Source organism: Oncorhynchus mykiss, chromosome 12 (assembly GCF_013265735.2).
Source record: "Oncorhynchus mykiss isolate Arlee chromosome 12, USDA_OmykA_1.1, whole genome shotgun sequence".
NCBI classification, from domain to species: domain Eukaryota; kingdom Metazoa; phylum Chordata; class Actinopteri; order Salmoniformes; family Salmonidae; genus Oncorhynchus; species Oncorhynchus mykiss.
Genome location: NC_048576.1, coordinates 97,280,431 through 97,305,017, shown reverse-complemented (window position 1 = coordinate 97,305,017; position 24,587 = coordinate 97,280,431). Strand labels below are relative to the sequence as shown.

The window sequence follows — 24,587 nt, the reverse complement described above, 5'->3', positions numbered from 1 at the left end:
TCTGATTTATGGTTCATGAGTAAATGTTTAAAGTATGTTGTAGCATTAGCATGTGTGCTAACATGTGTCTATAGGTACAGTGCGGCCATATTTGAATGTAGCAACTATTTTTTTCTCAAAACTATTAAAGACTAAAAATCTGAAGTGAATCTGATGTATGGTTCATAAAGGAGAAGATGATTACAGATGGTTTTGAACATTAGTTGTAAATAATGATTTGTTAATAGTTGCCATGTTATTTTGGAGATATCAGTACAACATTATAGAGACAAAGTAGAATCTCAATTCAACGGCTCAGACACAAGAGTTATGTGGCAGGGTCTACAGTCAATCACGGATTACAAAAAGAAAACCAGCCCGGTCGCAGACCAGGATGTCTTGCTCCCAGGCAGACTAAATAACTTTTTTGCCCGCTTTGAGGACAATACAGTGCCACTGACACGGCCTGCAACAAAAACATGCGGACACTCCTTCACTGCAGCCGAGGTGAGTAAAACATTTAAAGGTGTCAACCCTCGCAAGCCTGCAGGCCCAGACGGCATCCCAAGCCGAGCCCTCAGAGCATGCGCAGACCAGCTGGCCGGTGTGTTTACGGACATATTCAATCAATCCCTATCCCAGTCTGCTGTTCCCACATGCTTCAAGAGGGCCACCATTGTTCCTGTTCCCAAGAAAGCTAAGGTAACTGAGCTAAACGACTACCGCCCCGTAGCACTCACTTCCGTCATCATGAAGTGCTTTGAGAGACTAGTCAAGGACCATATCACCTTCACCCTACCTGACACCCTAGACCCACTCCAATTTGCTTACCGCCCAAATAGGTCCACAGACGATGCAATCTCAACCACACTGCACACTGCCCTAACCCATCTGGACAAGAGGAATACCTATGTGAGAATGCTGTTCATCGACTACAGCTCATCATTTAACACCATAGTACCCTCCAAAGTCGTCATCAAGCTCGAGACCCTGGGTTTCGACCCCGCCCTGTGCAACTGGGTACTGGACTTCCTGACCGGCCACCCCCAGGTGGTGAGGGTAGGTAACAACATCTCCACCCCGCTGATCCTCAACACTGGGGCCCCACAAGGGTGCGTTCTGAGCCCTCTCCTGGACTCCCTGTTCACCCACGACTGCGTGGCCACGCGCGCCTCCAACTCAATCATCAAGTTTGCGGACGACACAACAGTGGTAGGCTTGATTACCAACAACGACGAGACAGCCTACAGGGAGGAGGTGAGGGCCCTGGGAGTGTGGTGTCAGGAAAATAACCTCACACTCAATGTCAACAAAACTAAGGAGATGATTGTGGACTTCAGGAAACAGCAGAGGGAACACTCCCCTATCCACATCGATGGAACAGTAGTGGAGAGGGTAGTACGTTTTAAGTTCCTCGGCGTACACATCACAGACAAACTGAATTGGTCCACCCACACAGACAGCATCGTGAAGAAGGCGCAGCAGCGCCTCTTCAACCTCAGGAGGCTGAAGAAATTTGGCTTGTCACCAAAAGCACTCACAAACTTCTACAGATGCACAATCGAGAGCATCCTGTCGGGCTGTATCACCGCCTGGTACGGCAACTGCCACGCCCACAACCGTAAGGCTCTCCAGAGGGTAGTGAGGTCCGCACAACGCATCACCGGGGGCAAACTACCTGCCCTCCAGGACACCTACACCACCCGATGTCACAGGAAGGCCATAAAGATCATCGAGGACAACAACCACCCTGCCTGTTCACCCCGCTATCATCCAGAAGGCGGCGAGGTCAGTACAGGTGCATCAAAGCTGGGACCGAGAGACTGAAAAGCAGCTTCTATCTCAAGGCCATCAGACTGTTAAACAGCCACCACTAACATTGAGTGGCTGCTGCCAACACACTGACTCAACTCCAGCCACTAAAATAATGGGAATTGATGCAAAATGTATCACAAGCCACTTTAAACAATGCTACCTAATATAATGTTTACATACCCTACATTATTCATCGCATATGTATACGTATATACTGTACTCTATATCATCTACTGCATCTTTATGTAATACATGTATCACTAGCCACTTTAACTATGCCACTTTGTTTACATACTCATCTCATATGTATAGTTAGTTATAGTTATAGTTTTGGAATTGTTAGTTAGATTACTCGTTGGTTATTACTGCATTGTCGGAACTAGAAGCACAAGCATTTCGCTACACTCGCATTAACATCTGCTAACCATGTGTATGTGACAAATAAAATTTGATTTGATTTGAACATTCAATGTAGTTCATCTTAGAGACGTCCATGATTGTGATGACAAGTTTCAAGTTGATAGGCCACTGTGGAGTGGATTTACAGGGATTTAAATGGACACATAAAATCTGCTTTGTGTTGAAGATGTGTGTGGTTTAACAGCGCTGCTTGGTGCTCCTTGTGTTTCTACATGATCCTCTCACTCCACCTTGTGGCCACAGATGGAACGGCCCTCCAGACTGACTGAAGAGGAGAAAGAGATGGAGAGTGATGGAGAAAAACAAAGAGAGGTATGAAGACGCCGACACACATCAGATCACGTTGATACAGCCTCCCTGTGCTATGTGTTGTAATCCAGGCAGTATTATGTGGTGTAATCCAGGCAGTATTATGTGGTGTAATCCAGGCAGTACTATGTGGTGTAATCCAGGCAGTACTATGTGGTGTAATCCAGGCAGTAATATGTGATGTAATCCAGGCAGTATTATGTGGTGTAATCCAGGCAATACTATGTGGTGTAATGCAGGCAGTGTTATGTGGTGTAATCCAGGCAGTACTATGTGGTGTAATCCAGGCAGTATTATGAGGTGTAATCCAGGCAGTATTATGTGGTGTAATCCAGGCAGTATTATGTAGTGTAATCCAGGCAGTATTATGTGGTGTAATCCAGGCAGTATTCTGTGGTGTAATCCAGGCAGTATTATGTGGTGTAATCCAGGCAGTATTATGTGGTGTAATCCAGGCAGTATTATGTGGTGTAATCCAGGCAGTTCTATGTGGTGAAATCCAGGCAGTGCTATGTGGTGTAATCCAGGCAGTATTATGTGGTGTAATCCAGGCAGTGCTATGTAGTGTAATCCAGGCAGTACTATATAGTGTAATCCAGGCAGTACTATGTGGTGTAATCCAGGCAGTTCTATGTGGTGTAATCCAGGCAGTACTATGTGGTGTAATCCAGGCAGTACTATGCGGTGCAATCCAGGCAGTACTATGTGGTGTAATCCAGGCAGTATTATGTGGTGTAATCCAGGCAGTATTATGTGGTGTAATCCAGGCAGTATTATGTGGTGTAATCCAGGCAGTATTATGTGGTGTAATCCAGGCAGTTCTATGTGGTGTAATCCAGGCAGTGCTATGTGGTGTAATCCAGGCAGTATTATGTGGTGTAATCCAGGCAGTGCTATGTAGTGTAATCCAGGCAGTACTATATAGTGTTATCCAGGCAGTATTATGTGGTGTAATCCAGGCAGTACTATGTAGTGTAATCCAGGCAGTACTATGCAGTGTAATCCAGGCAGTACTATGTGTTGTAATCCAGGCAGTATTATGTGGTGTAATCCAGGCAGTTGTATGTGGTGTAATCCAGGCAGTTCTATGTGGTGTAATCCAGGTAGTGCTATGTGGTGTAATCCAGGCAGTACTATGTGGTGTAATCCAGGCAGTACTATGCGGTGTAATCCAGGCAGTACTATGTGGTGTAATCCAGGCAGTATTATGTGGTGTAATCCAGGCAGTATTTTGTGGTGTAATCCAGGCAGTATTATATGGTGTCATCCAGGCAGTATTATGTGGTGTAATCCAGGCAGTATTATGTGGTGTAATCCAGGCAGTATTTTGTGGTGTAATCCAGACAGTATTTTGTGGTGTAATCCAGGCAGTATTATGTGGTGTAATCCAGGCAGTATTATATGGTGTAATCCAGGCAGTATTATATGGTGTAATCCAGGCAGTACTATGTGGTGTAATCCAGGCAGTATTTTGTGGTGTAATCCAGGCAGTATTATGTGGTGTAATCCAGGCAGTATTATATGGTGTAATCCAGGCAGTATTTTGTGGTGTAATCCAGGCAGTATTATGTGGTGTAATCCAGGCAGTATTATATGGTGTAATCCAAGCAGTATTATATGGTGTAATCCAGGCAGTATTATGTGGTGTAATCCAGGCAGTATTATGTGGGGTAATCCAGGCAGTATTATGTGGTGTGATCCAGGCAGTATTATATGTTTTGTGTGTTGTGTCATGTTTTTGGCTATTCCGGATTAAGTGATATGACATGCTATTCCATAAAATAATTTCTCCGTAATTAATATTACCTGATTGAGCTAATCATGTAAATGTAATTAACTAGAGAATCGGGGCACCACAAAATTATTTGTATAGAGCTGTTATCTTCCGAATAAACTCTTAAAGACCTAGTAATATTTTACATCAATAGCAGTCAATATTAATCGTCACCCTAATTCAGTCTCATCTGAAAGTTGTAAATTCTTGGTTATCTTCACGAACCCTGGCTAACAAGATGAATCAGCAATACAAAATTGGGTTTAATTATTTATTTACTAAATACCTAACTAATCACACAGAATTACACATACACATAATTAAATCATAACTTGATTACAAATGACGTCATAAAGGAAAACGTCCCTAGCGAGCGGAACAGATATGACAGCTGGTTACACAAAAGAAAAGGGGCTGGGCTTGAGTGAAGGAGCGGGAAGACTGAGGAACAAAGGGCGAAGCTGTGCTATCGTAAATACAGTACCTTATGCATTCTAAATTACCGCCCATTTGGAAAAGGAAAATGCGATAAATATTTACTCTGAGCTGCGCTTCGGTAGGTTGGTGGTAGATGGAAGGCTGTGTTGCCAAACCGAGTCCTCTGTCCTTTGAAGAATGTCTCTGGTGGTCAATTAGATACGTTGTAGTAACGTCATTGTGTGATAGACGGGATACTCTGTCTGTTCCTTCCTAACCCTCATTTGCAGCTGCTGTTGGTAACTCAACGGCTAGGAGGTATCACTTCTGTAGTGAATAAGAGTTCAAAGTTCATACCATTCGCAACCAAAGCTCACGCTGATGTTGGCTTCGTTCTTTAGTTATTATCTGAACCATTCTGACATCGGACCATTGTCCTACATCCTCGGAACAGGAGGTTATATTGTCGTCATGGGCTTATATAGGAAGGGAGAGGACGGCGTGTTTGAAAAGTTTTATAGCCCATGTCCCTTCACAGGGGCGGGCTAAAATCACATTTCATCCCATCACAAATAATTTCATATTCAAACATTTAAATTGAACAACAATTCCATGTGAATCCGATAACTCTGATGTGTAGACTTTCCACTGTAGAGTTTGTCATCTTATCATTTATGAGAATGTCTCAGATGACAACCGAACTGACATCATATTCATTAAGTACCACCGCATATGTTCAATTGGACGGATTACCAGAATATAGTTTATTTCCCCCCACCTTCTGATGTTCCCAGAATCTCTATGTTAACCAAGGGGTTTGGTAATGTAACATCAGTAGGGTAGAGAGAGGAAAAAGGGGGGAAGAGGTATTTATGACTGTCATAAACCTACCCCCAGGCCAACGTCATGACAGCTGCATGTTGTTTTGTGTGTGTGTTGCGTTTTGCTTTTTGTGTGTGTGTGTGTGTGTGTGTGTTGCGTTTTGTGTGTGTGTTGCGTTTTGTGTGTGTTGCATGTTGTATATGCGCACATGTGTGTTGCTGATAAGTTGCTTCCTGGCTGAGCACCTCATTCATTCATCCCTCCATCCTCTCCTCCTCTTCTCCTCGTGCATCCGTCACATGATACTGCCTCATCACAAGGCCATGAGTGGTCAGCAGCGTCCAATGATGTCATATCCTGTCCCAGTAGTTCAAAGTTAAAAAAGCTTAATGTCCAACGAAGGGTTACACAAAGGAAGTGTCCAAAATGGCACCCTATTCCCTATTTAGTGCACTACTTTTAACCAGGGCCTTGGCACCCTATTCCTTATTTAGTGCACTACTTTTAACCAGAGCCTTGGCACCCTATTCCCTATTTAGTGCACTACTTTTGACCAGGGCCTTGGCACCCTATTCCTTATTTAGTGCACTACTTTTGACCAGAGCCTATGGCACCCTATTCCCTACACAGCGCACTACTTTCGACCAGGGCCCATAATTCGGCTGCCTTTTGGGATGCAAACAGACAGCCTCAAACATCATCCGATCCCCACATCAGCCCTACGTCATTCTCATCCCTCTTCTGTCTTCACGCTTCGCTCCTCATATCCTTTCACAACGTTTGTTTTGAAAATGAAAGGAGTTGAAAAGGGGTTTTATTTCTGTAGCTCTTTGTCTTTAGTAGAGTATTTACTGCCTTAGTGCCTCTGGCCGTTTGATCTGGCCCCTCCAGCCCTGGGGGTGGGGAGGGGGTGACGTGGCTGGGTTTACCCGATTCAGGAGCCTCCTGGCTGGGGAGGGCTCAGACCAGGCCAGCCTCCCTACACATCAGGTAGAACTGACCTCTCTCTGAGATGAGGTTGGAGGGAGAGTCCATCTCTGTGATCAGACCTCGGTCCATCACTATCACCCTGCAGAGAGGGAGAGGGGTGGGGGGAGAGAGAGGTTGAGGTAGAGAGAGAAGTAGAGGGAAAGAGAGGGAGGAAGGGAGAAAGCGGGAGAGAGAGAGGTTGAGGTAGAGAGAGAAGTAGAGGGAGGAAGGGAGTGAGAGGGAGTGAGGGAAAGAGAGGTAGAGAGAAAGGTTGAGGTAGAGAGAGAGAAGTAGAGGGAAAGAGAGGGAGGAAGGGAGAGAGAGAGAGAGAGGTTGAGGTAGAGAGAGAAGTAGAGGGAAAGAGAGGGAGGAAGGGAGAGAGAGAGAGAGGTTGAGGTAGAGAGAGAAGTAGAGGAAGGAAGGGAGAGAGAGGGAGAGAGAGAGTGAGGGAAAGATAGAGAGAGAGAGAGAGAGGGGAGGGAGGGAGAGAGGGAGAGGGAAAAAGAGAGAGAGGGAGAGGGAGACAAAAGTAGAGAGAGAGACCATTCAATCTGATGTGTGTGAGAGCTATGATCCCTTATTGTCACTTGTTAAATCCACTTCAATCAGTGTAGATGAAGGGGAGGGTTAAAATATATATATTTTTTGCCTTGAGACAGCTGAGACATGGATTGTGTTTATGTGTGCCATTCAGAGGGTGAATGGGCAAGACAAAATATTTAAGTGACTTTGAACGGGGTATGATAGTAGGTGCCAGGCGCACCAGTTTGTGTCAAGAACTGCATCGCTGCTGGGTTTTTCACGCTCAACAGTTTCCTGTGTGTATCAAGAATGGTCCACCACCCAAAGGACATCCAGCCAACTGGACACAACTGTGGGAGACATTGAAGTCAACATGGGCCAGCATCCCTGTGGAACGCTTTCAACACCTTGTAGAGTCAACATGGGCCAGCATCCCTGTGGAACGCTTTCAACACCTTGTAGAGTCAACATGGGTCAGCATCCCTGTGGAACGCTTTCAACACCTTGTGTCCACGCCCTGACGAATTGAGGCTGTTCTGATGGCAAACGGGGGTGCACCTCAAAATTAGGAAGTTGTTCCTAATGTTTTATACAATAGAAGTGTGTATAAATTACCTGGTGTAGTCCATGATAGTATTGAGTCAGTCTATATATTACCTGGTGTAGTCCATGATAGTATTGAGTCAGTCTATATATTACCTGGTGTAGTCCATGATAGTATTGAGTCAGTCTATATATTACCTGGTGTAGTCCATGATAGTATTGAGTCAGTCTATACAGTATATTACCTGGTGTAGTCCATGATAGTATTGAGTCAGTCTATATATTACCTGGTGTAGTCCATGATAGTATTGAGTCAGTCTATACAGTATATTACCTGGTGTATTCCATGATAGTATTGAGTCAGTCTATATATTACCTGGTGTAGTCCATGATAGTATTGAGTCAGTCTATACAGTATATTACCTGGTGTAGTCCATGATAGTATTGAGTCTGTCTATATATTACCTGGTGTAGTCCATGATAGTATTGAGTCAGTCTATACAGTATATTACCTGGTGTAGTCCATGATAGTATTGAGTCAGTCTATATATTACCTGGTGTAGTCCGTGATAGTATTGAGTCAGTCTATATATTACCTGGTGTAGTCCATGATAGTATTGAGTCAGTCTATATATTACCTGGTGTAGTCCGTGATAGTATTGAGTCAGTCTATATATTACCTGGTGTAGTCCATGATAGTATTGAGTCAGTCTATATATTACCTGGTGTAGTCCATGATAGTATTGAGTCAGTCTATATATTACCTGGTGTAGTCCATCATAGTATTGAGTCAGTCTATATATTACCTGGTGTAGTCCATGATAGTATTGAGTCAGTCTGTATATTACCTGGTGTAGTCCATGATAGTATTGAGTCAGTCTATATATTACCTGGTGTAGTCCATGATAGTATTGAGTCAGTCTTAATATTACCTGGTGTAGTCCATGATAGTATTGAGTCAGTCTATATATTACCTGGTGTAGTCCATGATAGTATTGAGTCAGTCTATATATTACCTGGTGTAGTCCATAATAGTATTGAGTCAGTCTATATATTACCTGGTGTAGTCCATGATAGTATTGAGTCAGTCTATATATTACCTGGTGTAGTCCATGATAGTATTGAGTCAGTCTATATATTACCTGGTGTAGTCCATGATAGTATTGAGTCAGTCTATATATTACCTGGTGTAGTCCATCATAGTATTGAGTCAGTCTATATATTACCTGGTGTAGTCCATGATAGTATTGAGTCAGTCTATATATTACCTGGTGTAGTCCGTGATAGTATTGAGTCAGTCTATATATTACCTGGTGTAGTCCATGATAGTATTGAGTCAGTCTATATATTACCTGGTGTAGTCCATGATAGTATTGAGTCAGTCTATATATAACCTGGTGTAGTCCATGATAGTATTGAGTCAGTCTATATATTACCTGGTGTAGTCCGTGATAGTATTGAGTCAGTCTATACAGTATATTACCTGGTGTAGTCCATGATAGTATTGAGTCAGTCTATATATTACCTGGTGTAGTCCATGATAGTATTGAGTCAGTCTATATATTACCTGGTGTAGTCCATCATAGTATTGAGTCAGTCTATATATTACCTGGTGTAGTCCATGATAGTATTGAGTCAGTCTATATATTACCTGGTGAAGTCCATCATAGTATTGAGTCAGTCTATATATTACCTGGTGTAGTGCATGATAGTATTGAGTCAGTCTATATATAACCTGGTGTAGTCCATGATAGTATTGAGTCAGTCTATATATTACCTGGTGTAGTCCATGATAGTATTGAGTCAGTCTATATATTACCTGGTGTAGTCCATCATAGTATTGAGTCAGTCTATATATTACCTGGTGTAGTCCATGATAGTATTGAGTCAGTCTATATATTACCTGGTGTAGTCCGTGATAGTATTGAGTCAGTCTATATATTACCTGGTGTAGTCCATGATAGTATTGAGTCAGTCTATATATTACCTGGTGTAGTCCATGATAGTATTGAGTCAGTCTATATATAACCTGGTGTAGTCCGTGATAGTATTGAGTCAGTCTATACAGTATATTACCTGGTGTATTCCATGATAGTATTGAGTCAGTCTATATATTACCTGGTGTAGTCCATGATAGTATTGAGTCAGTCTATATATTACCTGGTGTAGTCCATGATAGTATTGAGTCTGTGTGCGATGGTCAGGACAGTGCAGTCATCAAACTGGGTTCTGATGGTGGACTGGATCAGGTTGTCTGTCTCCAGGTCCACAGCAGCCGTGGCCTCATCCAGAACCAAGATCTTCGTCTTCCTCAGGAGGGCTCGGGCCAGACACACCAGCTGGCGCTGACCCAGACTGCATAGGGATTATGTTAATGAGAGAGAGAGAGAGAGAGAGAGAGGGGAGAGAGAGGGGAGAGAGAGAATGTTAATGAGGGAGAGAGAGAGAAGGGAGAGAGAGGGGAGAGAGAGATAATGTTAATGTGTGAGAGAGAGAGAGAGATGGAAGGAGTTACAAAGAGAGGAGAGAGGGAAAAGAATGAAGGAGGGAAGATGGAGAGGAGACAGTTAAAACGAGAAGGAGAGAGGGATGAGAGAGAGAGGACCAGATGACATCACAAGGAGGAATCAGGGGGGGGGGGGGGGGGGGGGGGGGGGGTGAGGAGAAAGAGAGTAACAGACATAGGAAAGCTACATAGAGGGATACAGAGTCTTGTGTACCTGAGGTTCTCTCCTCCCTCTGAACACTCGTGGTTGAGTTTGTCCGGCAGGCCCGACACAAAGCTCTTGAGATGGGAGAGCTCCAGGGCTCTCCACACCTCCTCATCAGAGTAGCCATCGAAGGGGTCCAGATTCATCCTCAGAGACCCAGAGAACAACACTGGGTCCTGGAGGGGGAGGGAGGGAGGAGGGGGGAGGGAGAGAGAACATTGCCATGCCAACCATAATTACCTCCATGTTAGAGGACATCTCAGAGGCAGAAAGTGTTTTTTACCTGTGGTGTGTGTGTGTGTTTATTATATGTGTGTGTGTGTTACTTGTGGTGTGTGTGTGTGTGTTTATTATATGTGTGTGTGTGTTACCTGTGGTGTGTGTGTGTGTTTATTATATGTGTGTGTGTGTTACCTGTGGTGTGTGTGTGTGTTTATTATGTGTGTGTGTGTGTGTTACCTGTGGTGTGTGTGTGTGTGTTTATTATATGTGTGTGTGTGTTACCTGTGGTGTGTGTGTATGTTTATTATATGTGTGTGTGTGTTACCTGTGGTGTGTGTGTGTGTTTATTATATGTGTGTGTGTGTGTTACCTGTGGTGTGTGTGTGTGTTTATTATATGTGTGTGTGTGTTACCTGTGGTGTGTGTGTGTGTTTATTATATGTGTGTGTGTGTTACCTGTGGTTTGTGTTTATTATATGTGTGTGTGTGTTACCTGTGCTGTGTGTGTGTGTTTATTACATGTGTGTGTGTGTTTATTATATGTGTGTGTGTGTTACCTGTGGTGTGTGTGTGTGTTTATTATATGTGTGTGTGTGTGTGTGTGTTTATTATATGTGTGTGTGTGTTACCTGTGGTATGATGGTGATCCTGGAGCGTAGCTCGTGCAGTCCGATCTGAGCGATGTTTATCCCGTCTATATAGATATCTCCCTTCGCTGCTTCCAGAATCCGGAATATTCCCAATGCCAGGGACGACTTCCCTGCTCCAGTCCTGCCCACTATCCCAACCTGGAGAGAGGAGGGAGAGGGAGAGGCAGAGAGAGGAGGGAGAGGGGGAGGGGGAGGGAGAGAAGGAGAGAGGAGGAGAGAGTGGGAGAGGAGGATAGAGGAGGAGAGAGTGGGAGAGGAGGATAGAGGAGGAGAGAGTGGGAGGGAGGGGAGGAGAGAGCGGGAGAGGAGGATAGAGGAGAAGAGAGTGGGAGGGAGGGGAGGAGAGAGTGGGAGGGAGGGGAGGAGAGAGTGGGAGAGGAGGATAGAGGAGGAGAGAGTGGGAGAGAGGGGAGGAGAGAGTGGGAGAGGAGGATAGAGGAGGAGAGAGGGGAGGAGAGAGTGGGAGGATGAGAGAGGGGAGGAGAGAGTGGGAGAGGAGGATAGAGGAGGAGAGAGTGGGAGAGAGGGGAAGAGAGAGTGGGAGAGGAGGATAGAGGAGGAGAGAGGGGAGGAGAGAGTGGGAGGAGGAGAGAGGGGAGGAGAGAGTGGGAGAGGAGGATAGAGGAGGAGAGAGGGGAGGAGAGAGTGGGAGAGGAGGATAGAGGAGGATAGAGGAGGAGAGAGGGGAGGAGAGAGTGGGAGAGGAGGATAGAGGAGGATAGAGGAGGAGAGAGGGGAGGAGAGAGTGGGAGAGGAGGATAGATGAGGAGAGAGTGGGAGGGAGGATAGAGGAGGAGAAAGTGGGAGGGAGGGGAGGAGAGAGAGTTTAGAAAGAATGAAACCTAACATTATCTCACTATAACACCATAAAACAGAGGATGCTTCCCAAAGGACCTGGTCTAAAGTAGTGCACTATGTAGGGAATAGGGTCTAAAGTAGTGCACTATGTAGGGAATAGAGTGCCAGGTCCTGGTCTAAAGGAGTGAACTATGTAGGGAATAGGGTGCCAAGGACCTGGTCTAAAGTAGTGCACTATGTAGTGAATAGAGTGCCAAGGACCTGGTCTAAAGTAGTGCACTATTTAGGGAATAGGGTGCCAGGGCCTGGTCTAAAGTAGTGCACTACGTAGGGAATAGGGTGCTCTGGTAAACCAGTATCTCTATCTCCTACCTTATCTCTCTCCTGTCCAGTCCTATACCCATATCATCCTAACAACCTCATTACTCCATTATCTCCCTATAACACAGTATCTCTATCTACCTTATCTCTCTCCTGTCCAGTCCTATACCCATATCATCCTAACAACCTCATTACTCCATTATCTCCCTATAACACAGTATCTCTATCTCCTACCTTATCTCTCTCCTGTCCAGTCCTATACCCATATCATCCTAACAACCTCATTACTCCATTATCTCCCTATAACACAGTATCTCTATCTCCTACCTTATCTCTCTCCTGTCCAGTCCTATACCCATATCATCCTAACAACCTCATTACTCCATTATCTCCCTATAATACAGTATGTCTACCCCCGACCTTCTCTTTCTCCTGAATGCTGAGGGAAATTCCTTTCAGGGCCCAGTCCAGTCCTTTACGGTACTGCAGTCCGAATTCCTCCAGTTCTATGGTACCGTGGGTGGGCCAGGCCAGCGGGAGCATGCTGCCTTCTATGGTCCATGGAGCCTGGGTAGGGGATGAGGGAGAGGAAGGGGACAGGTGATGGCATCCATAGAATTACATATTAGAACACATTCATTTAATGGCATCTCTGTGATGGCATCCATAGAATTACATATTAGAACACTGGATCTTTGTGATGGCATCCATAGAATTACATATTAGAACACTGGATCTCTGTGATGGCATCCATAGAATTACATATTAGAACACTGGATCTCTGTGATGGCATCCATAGAATTACATATTAGAACACTGGATCTCTGAGATGGTATCCATAGAATTACATATTAGAACACTGGATCTCTGAGATGGTATCCATAGAATTACATATTAGAACACGGGATCTCTGTGATGTCATCTCCCATCAAGACCTCAGCAACAAGGCAACAGAAGGTGCTGTTATTAATTTAAAGACATTAACCACATCAGAAACACAGTTAATGAGAGCACAGAACAGTGAGATTATGGCTAGAAATAAAAACACATTTTCATTCATTAAAACTCTGTTTAAACTACAACTGTCCCATTGATATAAATAATCTTTCATTCTTTAGAAGATCACATTTTCAAGTGGCACCTGACCAGTGAACTAGATCCTCTCTATGAGGGTAGGATAGTATAGTTTAGACCTGACTAGTGAACTAGAACCTCTCTATGAGGGGTAGGATAGTATAGTTTAGACCTGACTAGTGAACTAGATCCTCTCTATGAGGGGTAGGATAGTATAGTTTAGACCTGACTAGTGAACTAGATCCTCTCTATGAGGGGTAGGATAGTATAGTTTACACCTGACCAGTGAACTAGATCCTCTCTATGAGGGGTAGGATAGTATAGATTACACCTGACCAGTAAACTAGATCCTCTCTATGAGGGGTAGGATAGTATAGTTTACACCTGACCAGTAAACTAGATCCTCTCTATGAGGGTAGGATAGTATAGTTTACACCTGACTAGTAAACTAGATCCTCTCTATGAGGGTAGGATAGTATAGTTTACACCTGACCAGTGAACTAGATCCTCTCTTTGAGGGGTAGGATAGTATAGTTTACACCTGACCAGTAAACTAGATCCTCTCTATGAGGGTAGGATAGTATAGTTTACACCTGACCAGTGAACTAGATCCTCTCTATGAGGGTAGGATAGTATAGTTTACACCTGACCAGTGAACTAGATCCTCTCTATGAGTGTAGGATAGTAATAGTTTACACCTGACCAGTAAACTAGATCCTCTCTATGAGGGGTAGGATAGTATAGTTTACACCTGACCAGTGAACTAGATTATCTTTATGAGGGTAGGATAGTATAGTTTACACCTGACCAGTGAACTAGATCCTCTCTATGAGGGTAGGATAGTATAGTTTACACCTGACCAGTGAACTAGATCCTCTCTATGAGGGTAGGATAGTAATAGTTTACACCTGACCAGTAAACTAGATCCTCTCTATGAGGGGTAGGATAGTATAGTTTACACCTGACTAGTAAACTAGATCCTCTCTTTGAGGGTAGGATAGTATAGTTTACATCTGACCAGTAAAGTATCTAATCTCTATGAGGGTAGGATAGTATAGTTTACATCTGACCAGTAAACTAGATCCTCTCTTTGAGGGTAGGATAGTATAGTTTACACCTGACCAGTGAACTAGATCCTCTCTTTGAGGGGTAGGATAGTATAGTTTACACCTGACCAGTAAACTAGATCCTCTCTATGAGGGTAGGATAGTATAGTTTACACCTGACCAGTGAACTAGATCCTCTCTATGAGGGTAGGATAGTATAGTTTACACCTGACCAGTGAACTAGATCCTCTCTATGAGGGTAGGAAAGTAATAGTTTACACCTGACCAGTAAACTAGATCCTCTCTATGAGGGGTAGGATAGTATAGTTTACACCTGACCAGTGAACTAGATTCTCTCTATGAGGGTAGGATAGTATAGTTTACACCTGACCAGTAAACTAGATCCTCTCTTTGAGGGTAGGATAGTATAGTTTACACCTGACCAGTGAACTAGATCCTCTCTATGAGGGGTAGGATAGTATAGTTTACACCTGACTAGTAAACTAGATCCTCTCTATGAGGGGTAGGATAGTATAGTTTACACCTGACTAGTAAACTAGATCCTCTCTATGAGGGTAGGATAGTATAGTTTACACCTGACCAGTAAACTAGATCCTCTCTATGAGGGTAGGATAGTATAGTTTACACCTGACCAGTGAACTAGATCCTCTCTATGAAGGGTAGGATAGTATAGTTTACACCTGACTAGTAAACTAGATCCTCTCTTTGAGGGTAGGATAGTATAGTTTACACCTGACCAGTAAACTAGATCCTCTCTATGAGGGGTAGGATAGTATAGTTTACATCTGACCAGTAAACTAGATCCTCTCTATGAGGGGTAGGATAGTATAGTTTACACATCACTAGTAAACTAGATCCTCTCTATGAGGGGTAGGATAGTATAGTTTACACCTGACCAGTGAACTAGATCATCTCTATGAGGGGTAGGATAGTATAGTTTACACCTGACTAGTAAACTAGATCCTCTCTTTGAGGGGTAGGATAGTATAGTTTACACCTGACCAGTAAACTAGATCCTCTCTATGAGGGTAGGATAGTATAGTTTACACCTGACCAGTGAACTAGATCCTCTCTATGAGGGTAGGATAGTATAGTTTACACCTGACCAGTAAAGTATCTAATCTCTATGAGGGTAGGATAGTATAGTTTACATCTGACCAGTAAACTAGATCCTCTCTTTGAGGGTAGGATAGTATAGTTTACACCTGACCAGTAAACTAGATCCTCTCTTGAGGGTAGGATAGTATAGCTTACACCTGACCAGTGAACTAGATCCTCTCTTGAGGGTAGGATAGTATAGTTTACACCTGACCAGTGAACTAGATCCTCTCTATGAGGGTAGACTAGTATAGTTTACACCTGACCAGTAAAGTATCTAATCTCTATGAGGGTAGGATAGTATAGTTTACACCTGACCAGTAAACTAGATCCTCTCTTTGAGGGGTAGGATAGTATAGCTTACACCTGACCAGTAAACTCGATCCTCTCTATGAGGGTAGGATAGTATAGTTTACACCTGACCAGTAAAGTATCTCCTCTTTTTGAGGGGTAGGATAGTATAGTTTACACCTGACCAGTAAAGTATCTAATCTCTATGAGGGGTAGGATAGTATAGTTTACACCTGACCAGTAAACTAGATCCTCTCTTTGAGGGCTAGGATAGTATAGTTTAACCTGACCAGTAAACTAGATCCTCTCTTTGAGGGTAGGATAGTATAGTTTACACCTGACCAGTAAAGTATCTAATCTCTATGAGGGTAGGATAGTATAGTTTACACCTGACCAGTAAACTAGATCCTCTCTATGAGGGTAGGATAGTATAGTTTACACCTGACCAGTAAAGTATCTAATCTATATGAGGGTAGGATAGTATAGTTTACATCTGACCAGGTAAATTAGATCCTCTCTTTGAGGGGTAGGATAGTATAGTTTACACCTGACCAGTAAACTAGATCCTCTCTGTGAGGGTAGGATAGTATAGTTTACACCTGACCAGTAAACTAGATCCTCTCTATGAGGGTAGGATAGTATAGTTTACACCTGACCAGTAAAGTATCTAATCTCTATGAGGGTAGGATAGTATAGTTTACACCTGACCAGTAAACTAGATCCTCTCTATGAGGGTAGGATAGTATAGTTTACATCTGACCAGGTAAACTAGATCCTCTCTATGAGGGTAGGATAGTATAGTTTACACCTGACCAGTAAACTAGATCCTCTCTTTGAGGGGTAGGATAGTATAGTTTACACCTGACTAGTAAACTAGATCCTCTCTATGAGGGTAGGATAATATAGTTTACACCTGACCAGTAAACTAGATCCTCTCTATGAGGGTAGGATAGTATAGTTTACACCTGACCAGTAAAGTATCTAATCTCTATGAGGGTAGGATAGTATAGTTTACACCTGACCAGTAAAGTATCTAATCTCTATGAGGGTAGGATAGTATAGTTTACACCTGACCAGTAAACTAGATCCTCTCTATGAGGGTAGGATGGTATAGTTTACACCTGACCAGTAAAGTATCTAATCTCTATGAGGGTAGGATAGTATAGTTTACACCTGACCAGTAAACTAGATCCTCTCTATGAGGGTAGGATAGTATAGTTTACACCTGACCAGTAAACTAGATCCTCTCTTTGAGGGGTAGGATAGTATAGTTTACACCTGACCAGTAAAGTATCTAATCTCTATGAGGGGTAGGATAGTATAGTTTACACCTGACCAGTAAACTAGATCCTCTCTATGAGGGGTAGGATAGTATAGTTTACACCTGACCAGTAAACTAGATCCTCTCTTTGAGGGTAGGATAGTATAGTTTACACCTGACTAGTAAAGTATCTAATCTCTATGAGGGTAGGATAGTATAGTTTACACCTGACCAGTAAACTAGATCCTCTCTATGAGGGTAGACTAGTTTAGTTTACACCTGACCAGTAAAGTATCTCCTCTCTATGAGGGTAGACTAGTATAGTTTACATCTGACTAGTAGACTAGATCCTCTCATTGAGGGGTAGACTAGTATAGTTTACACCTGACCAGTAAACTAGATCCTCTCTATGAGGGGTAGGATAGTATAGTTTACACCTGACCAGTAAACTAGATCCTCTCTTTGAGGGGTAGGATAGTATAGTTTACACCTGACCAGTAAACTAGATTCTCTCTATGAGGGGTAGGATAGTATAGTTTACACCTGACCAGTGAACTAGATCCTCTCTATGAGGGTAGGATAGTATAGTTTACACCTGACCAGTAAAGTATCTCCTCTCTATGAGGGGTAGGATAGTATAGTTTACACCTGACCAGTAAAGTATCTCCTCTCTTTGAGGGGTAGGATAGTATAGTTTACACCTGACCAGTAAAGTATCTCCTCTCTTTGAGGGTAGGATAGTATAGTTTACACCTGACCAGTAAAGTATCTCCTCTCTATGAGGGTAGGATAGTATAGTTTACACCTGACCAGTGAACTAGATCCTCTCTGTGAGGGTAGGATAGTATAGTTTACACCTGACCAGTGAACTAGATCCTCTCTTTGAGGGGTAGGATAGTATAGTTTACACCTGACCAGTGAACTAGATCCTCTCTTTGAGGGTAGGATAGTATAGTTTACACCTGACCAGTAAAGTATCTCCTCTCTTTGAGGGTAGGATAGTATAGTTTACACCTGACCAGTAAAGTATCTCCTCTCTATGAGGGTAGGATAGTATAGTTTACACCTGACCAGTGAACTAGATCCTCTCTGTGAGGGTAGGATAGTATAGTTTACACCTGACCAGTGAACTAGATCCTCTCTTTGAGGGGTAGGATAGTATAGTTTACACCTGACCAGTGAACTAGATCCTCTCTTTGAGGGTAGGATAGTATAGTTTACACCTGACCAGTAAAGTATCTCCTCTCTTTGAGGGTAGGATAGTATAGTTTATACCTGACCAGTGAACTAGATTGTCTCTTTGAGGGTAGGATAGTATAGTTTTACAGCCACTCACCTCCTTTGGTGTGTCAGCGTACTCCTTAACTCTCTCCACGGACACAATGTTGTTCTCTACATCAGTCCAGGACCTCACGATCCAGCTCAGAATACCTGTCACCTACACATCACATCACAGGTTACTGCTGTGTGTGTGTGTGTGTGTGTGTGTGTGTGCGTGCGTACCTGTAGTGAGTGTGACACAGCCAGTCCTACTATACCAGGGCTCAGTGTGTCTCTGCCCATCACAGCTAAGGTGGCTGCTGCCAGTACCAACAGATTCCCCAGGAACTCTAGGTTCACCGCCAGCCACCTGGACACACACACACACACAAACAAACACGCAACAGAAGACAGAGCGATCAGATAGGAACATGTTCCAGGAACTCTAGGTTCACCTGCAGACTGCGCAGGTCAGAGGTCAGGGGTTAAGATGACACAGGGGTCATAGCTTTATGTATCAAACGTATCAGAGTAGTATCTAGGATCAGTTCTTTTCCGTTTGGATCACAATGAACAAGATTCCATGGACAGGAAGGGAACTGATCCCTACTCTCATAGAAAACAGGATACCATGGACAGGAAGGGAACTGATCCCTACTCTCATAGAAAACAGGATTCCATGGACAGGAAGGGAACTGATCCCTACCCTCATAGAAAACAGGATTCCATGGACAGGAAGGGAACTGATCCCTACTCTCATAGAAAACAGGATTCCATGGACAGGAAGGGAACTGATCCCTACTCTCATAGAAAACAGGATTCTAAAAGGGTTATTTGTCTGTCCCCATAGAGGAACGTATTTTGGGTTCCAGGTAGAACTCCTTTAGGTTCCAGTTAGAAACATCTGTAAAAAGGGTTCTACATGGAACCCAAAAGGGTTATACCTGCAACCTTAAAGGGTTATTCAGAGGGTTCTTCAGAGGGTTCTCCTATGGGGACAGCCAGAGAACCCTTGAAGGTTCTAGATTAGCCTACCTACTCTGAGATGCTTGGTACATACCACACCAGATTACAGTGACTACTGCAGTTAGTTAGATAATACACCACACCAGATTACAGTACTGTAGTTAGTTAGATAATACACCACACCAGATTACAGTGACTACTGCAGTTAGTTAGATAATACACCACACCAGATTACAGTGACTACTGTAGTTAGTTAGATAATACACCACACCAGATTACAGTGACTACTGTAGTTAGTTAGATAATACACCACACCAGATCACAGTGACTACTGTAGTTAGTTAGATAATACACCACACCAGATTACAGTACTGCAGATAGTTAGATAATACACCACACCAGATTACAGTGATTACTGTAGTTAATTAGATAATACACCACACCAGATTACAGTGACTACTGTAGTTAGTTAGATAATACACCACACCAGATTACAGTACTGCAGTTAGTTAGATAATACACCACACCAGATTACAGTGACTACTGCAGTTAGTTAGATAATACACCACACCAGATTACAGTGACTACTGTAGTTAGTTAGATAATACACCACACCAGATTACAGTGACTACTGTAGTTAGTTAGATAATACACCACACCAGATCACAGTGACTACTGTAGTTAGTTAGATAATACACCACACCAGATCACAGTGACTACTGCAGTTAGTTAGATAATACACCACACCAGATCACAGTGACTACTGTAGTTAGTTAGATAATACACCACACCAGATTACAGTACTGCAGATAGTTAGATAATACACCACACCAGATTACAGTGATTACTGTAGTTAGTTAGATAATACACCACACCAGATTACAGTGACTACTGTAGTTATTTAGATAATACACCACACCAGATTACAGTACTGCAGTTAGTTAGATAATACACCACACCAGATTACAGTGACTACTGCAGTTAGTTAGATAATACACCACACCAGATTACAGTACTGTAGTTAGTTAGATAATACACCACACCAGATTACAGTGACTACTGTAGTTAGCTAGATAATACACCACACCAGATTACAGTACTGTAGTTAGTTAGATAATACACCACACCAGATCACAGTGACTACTGTAGTTAGCTAGATAATACACCACACCAGATTACAGTACTGTAGTTAGTTAGATAATACACCACACCAGATCACAGTGACTACTGTAGTTAGCTAGATAATACACCACACCAGATTACAGTACTGTAGTTAGCTAGATAATACACCACACCAGATTACAGTACTGTAGTTAGTTAGATAATACACCACACCAGATCACAGTGACTACTGTAGTTAGCTAGATAATACACCACACCAGATTACAGTACTGTAGTTAGTTAGATAATACACCACACCAGATTACAGTGACTACTGTAGTTAGTTAGATAATACACCACACCAGATCACAGTGACTACTGTAGTTAGTTAGATAATACACCACACCAGATTACAGTGACTACTGTAGTTAGTTAGATAATACACCACACCAGATTACAGTGACTACTGTAGTTAGTTAGATAATACACCACACCAGATTACAGTGACTACTGTAGTTAGTTAGATAATACACCACACCAGATTACAGTGACTACTGTAGTTAGTTAGATAATACACCACACCAGATTACAGTGACTACTGTAGTTAGTTAGATAATACACCACACCAGATTACAGTGACTACTGTAGTTAGTTAGATAATACACCACACCAGATTACAGTACTACAGATAATGATATAATACATACCACACCAGATTATAGTGATTACTGCAGATAGTTAGATAATACACCACACCAGATTACAGTACTACAGATAATGATATAATACATACCACACCAGATTACAGTGACTACTGTAGTTAGTTAGATAATACACCACACCAGATTACAGTGACTACTGTAGTTAGTTAGATAATACACCACACCAGATTACAGTGACTACTGCAGTTAGTTAGATAATACACCACACCAGATTACAGTGACTACTGTAGTTAGTTAGATAATACACCACACCAGATTACAGTGACTACTGTAGTTAGTTAGATAATACACCACACCAGATTACAGTACTGTAGTTAGTTAGATAATACACCACACCAGATTACAGTACTACAGATAATGATATAATACATACCACACCATATTATAGTGATTACTGTAGTTAGTTAGATAATACACCACACCAGATTACAGTACTACAGATAATGATATAATACATACCACACCATATTATAGTGATTACTGTAGTTAGTTAGATAATACACCACACCAGATTACAGTACTACAGATAATGATATAATAAATACCACACCAGATTATAGTGATTACTGCAGATAGTTAGATAATACACCACACCAGATTACAGTGACTACTGTAGTTAGTTAGATAATACACCACACCAGATTACAGTGACTACTGCAGTTAGTTAGATAATACACCACACCAGATTACAGTGACTACTGTAGTTAGTTAGATAATACACCACACCAGATTACAGTGACTACTGTAGTTAGTTAGATAATACATCACACCAGATTATAGTGACTACTGTAGTTAGTTAGATAATACACCACACCAGATTACAGTGACTACTGTAGTTAGTTAGATAATACACCACACCAGATTACAGTGACTACTGTAGTTAGTTAGACAATACACCACACCAGATTACAGTGACTACTGTAGTTAGTTAGATAATACACCACACCAGATTACAGTGACTACTGTAGTTAGTTAGATAATACACCACACCAGATTACAGTGACTACTGTAGTTAGTTAGATAATACACCACACCAGATTACAGTGACTACTGTAGTTAGTTAGATAATACACCACACCAGATTACAGTGACTACTGTAGTTAGTTAGATAATACACCACACCAGATTACAGTGACTACTGTAGTTAGTTAGATAATACATACCACACCAGATTACAGTGACTACTGTAGTTAGTTAGATAATACACCACACCAGATTACAGTGACTACTGTAGTTAGTTAGATAATACACCACACCAGATCACAGTGACTACTGTAGTTAGTTAGATAATACACCACACCAGATTACAGTGACTACTGTAGTTAGTTAGATAATACACCACACCAGATTACAGTGACTACTGTAGTTAGTTAGATAATACACCACACCAGATTACAGTGACTACTGTAGTTAGTTAGATAATACACCACACCAGATTACAGTGACTACTGTAGTTAGTTAGATAATACACCACACCAGATTACAGTGACTACTGTAGTTAGTTAGATAATACACCACACCAGATTACAGTGACTACTGTAGTTAGTTAGATAATACACCACACCAGATTACAGTACTACAGATAATGATATAATACATACCACACCAGATTATAGTGATTACTGCAGATAGTTAGATAATACACCACACCAGATTACAGTACTACAGATAATGATATAATACATACCACACCAGATTACAGTGACTACTGTAGTTAGTTAGATAATACACCACACCAGATTACAGTGACTACTGTAGTTAGTTAGATAATACACCACACCAGATTACAGTGACTACTGCAGTTAGTTAGATAATACACCACACCAGATTACAGTGACTACTGTAGTTAGTTAGATAATACACCACACCAGATTACAGTGACTACTGTAGTTAGTTAGATAATACACCACACCAGATTACAGTACTGTAGTTAGTTAGATAATACATCACACCAGATTACAGTACTACAGATAATGATATAATACATACCACACCATATTATAGTGATTACTGTAGTTAGTTAGATAATACACCACACCAGATTACAGTACTACAGATAATGATATAATACATACCACACCATATTATAGTGATTACTGTAGTTAGTTAGATAATACACCACACCAGATTACAGTACTACAGATAATGATATAATAAATACCACACCAGATTATAGTGATTACTGCAGATAGTTAGATAATACACCACACCAGATTACAGTGACTACTGTAGTTAGTTAGATAATACACCACACCAGATTACAGTGACTACTGCAGTTAGTTAGATAATACACCACACCAGATTACAGTGACTACTGTAGTTAGTTAGATAATACACCACACCAGATTACAGTGACTACTGTAGTTAGTTAGATAATACATCACACCAGATTATAGTGACTACTGTAGTTAGTTAGATAATACACCACACCAGATTACAGTGACTACTGTAGTTAGTTAGATAATACACCACACCAGATTACAGTGACTACTGTAGTTAGTTAGACAATACACCACACCAGATTACAGTGACTACTGTAGTTAGTTAGATAATACACCACACCAGATTACAGTGACTACTGTAGTTAGTTAGATAATACACCACACCAGATTACAGTGACTACTGTAGTTAGTTAGATAATACACCACACCAGATTACAGTGACTACTGTAGTTAGTTAGATAATACACCACACCAGATTACAGTGACTACTGTAGTTAGTTAGATAATACACCACACCAGATTACAGTGACTACTGTAGTTAGTTAGATAATACATACCACACCAGATTACAGTGACTACTGTAGTTAGTTAGATAATACACCACACCAGATTACAGTGACTACTGTAGTTAGTTAGATAATACACCACACCAGATTACAGTGACTACTGTAGTTAGTTAGATTAAGGTCCCATGTTCTATCTATGTAATCATAGACTTTTCATAATTTCAAATATGTAAACATTAGTTGAAAATACTTGTAGAAAGCATGTAGAACACACACACCTACCTGGTGGCTACGAAGCGGGGGAAGTACGCTGTCTGGTTGTGGTCAATGCGTCCGTTAGCCTGCAGGATGAAGCGTTCCTGCTCTGAGAAGGCCCTGATCACACTGGCCCCCTGGAACGTCTCATTGAAGTGGGTGTAGATGGGAGAACGACTGACTGCCTCTAGCCGGCGGAGCTGGCACGATGTTGCCACGTAAAAACTCTACAGGAGAGATGGGGGGGGGGGGGATATATAGAAGGCAAATTAATCTTAGTCTGACTGGCAGACAGATATTCAGAGGGACAGACAGGCAGGCAGGCATTCAAAGGGGCAGGCAGGCAGGCAGGCATTCAAAGGGGCAGGCAGGCATTTAAACGGGAAGGCAGGCATTCAGAGGGACAGACAGGCAGGCAGGCAGACATTCAGAGGGACAGACGGGCAGGCAGGCAGGCAGACATTCAGAGGGACAGACGGGCAGGCAGGCAGA

General features: G+C 42.2%; 1 protein-coding gene across 2 annotated transcripts in view; it reads right to left on the bottom strand.

Moving 5' to 3' along the window:
* Positions 1-6,071: 6,071 nt before the first annotated feature.
* Positions 6,072-24,587, bottom strand: part of LOC110539044 (multidrug resistance-associated protein 1) — a 58,889-nt gene continuing 40,373 nt past the window's right edge. For both annotated transcript variants that reach the window (XM_036939399.1, XM_036939400.1), the window contains 8 exons: positions 24,123-24,322; positions 18,567-18,693; positions 18,400-18,501; positions 12,693-12,839; positions 11,133-11,291; positions 10,291-10,457; positions 9,731-9,925; positions 6,072-6,605 (listed from right to left, as the gene is read on the bottom strand). In XM_036939399.1, the coding sequence (XP_036795294.1) occupies positions 6,497-6,605; positions 9,731-9,925; positions 10,291-10,457; positions 11,133-11,291; positions 12,693-12,839; positions 18,400-18,501; positions 18,567-18,693; positions 24,123-24,322 (1,206 nt within the window). In that variant the 3' untranslated portion in view covers positions 6,072-6,496. The remainder of the gene's footprint in view (positions 6,606-9,730; positions 9,926-10,290; positions 10,458-11,132; positions 11,292-12,692; positions 12,840-18,399; positions 18,502-18,566; positions 18,694-24,122; positions 24,323-24,587) is intronic.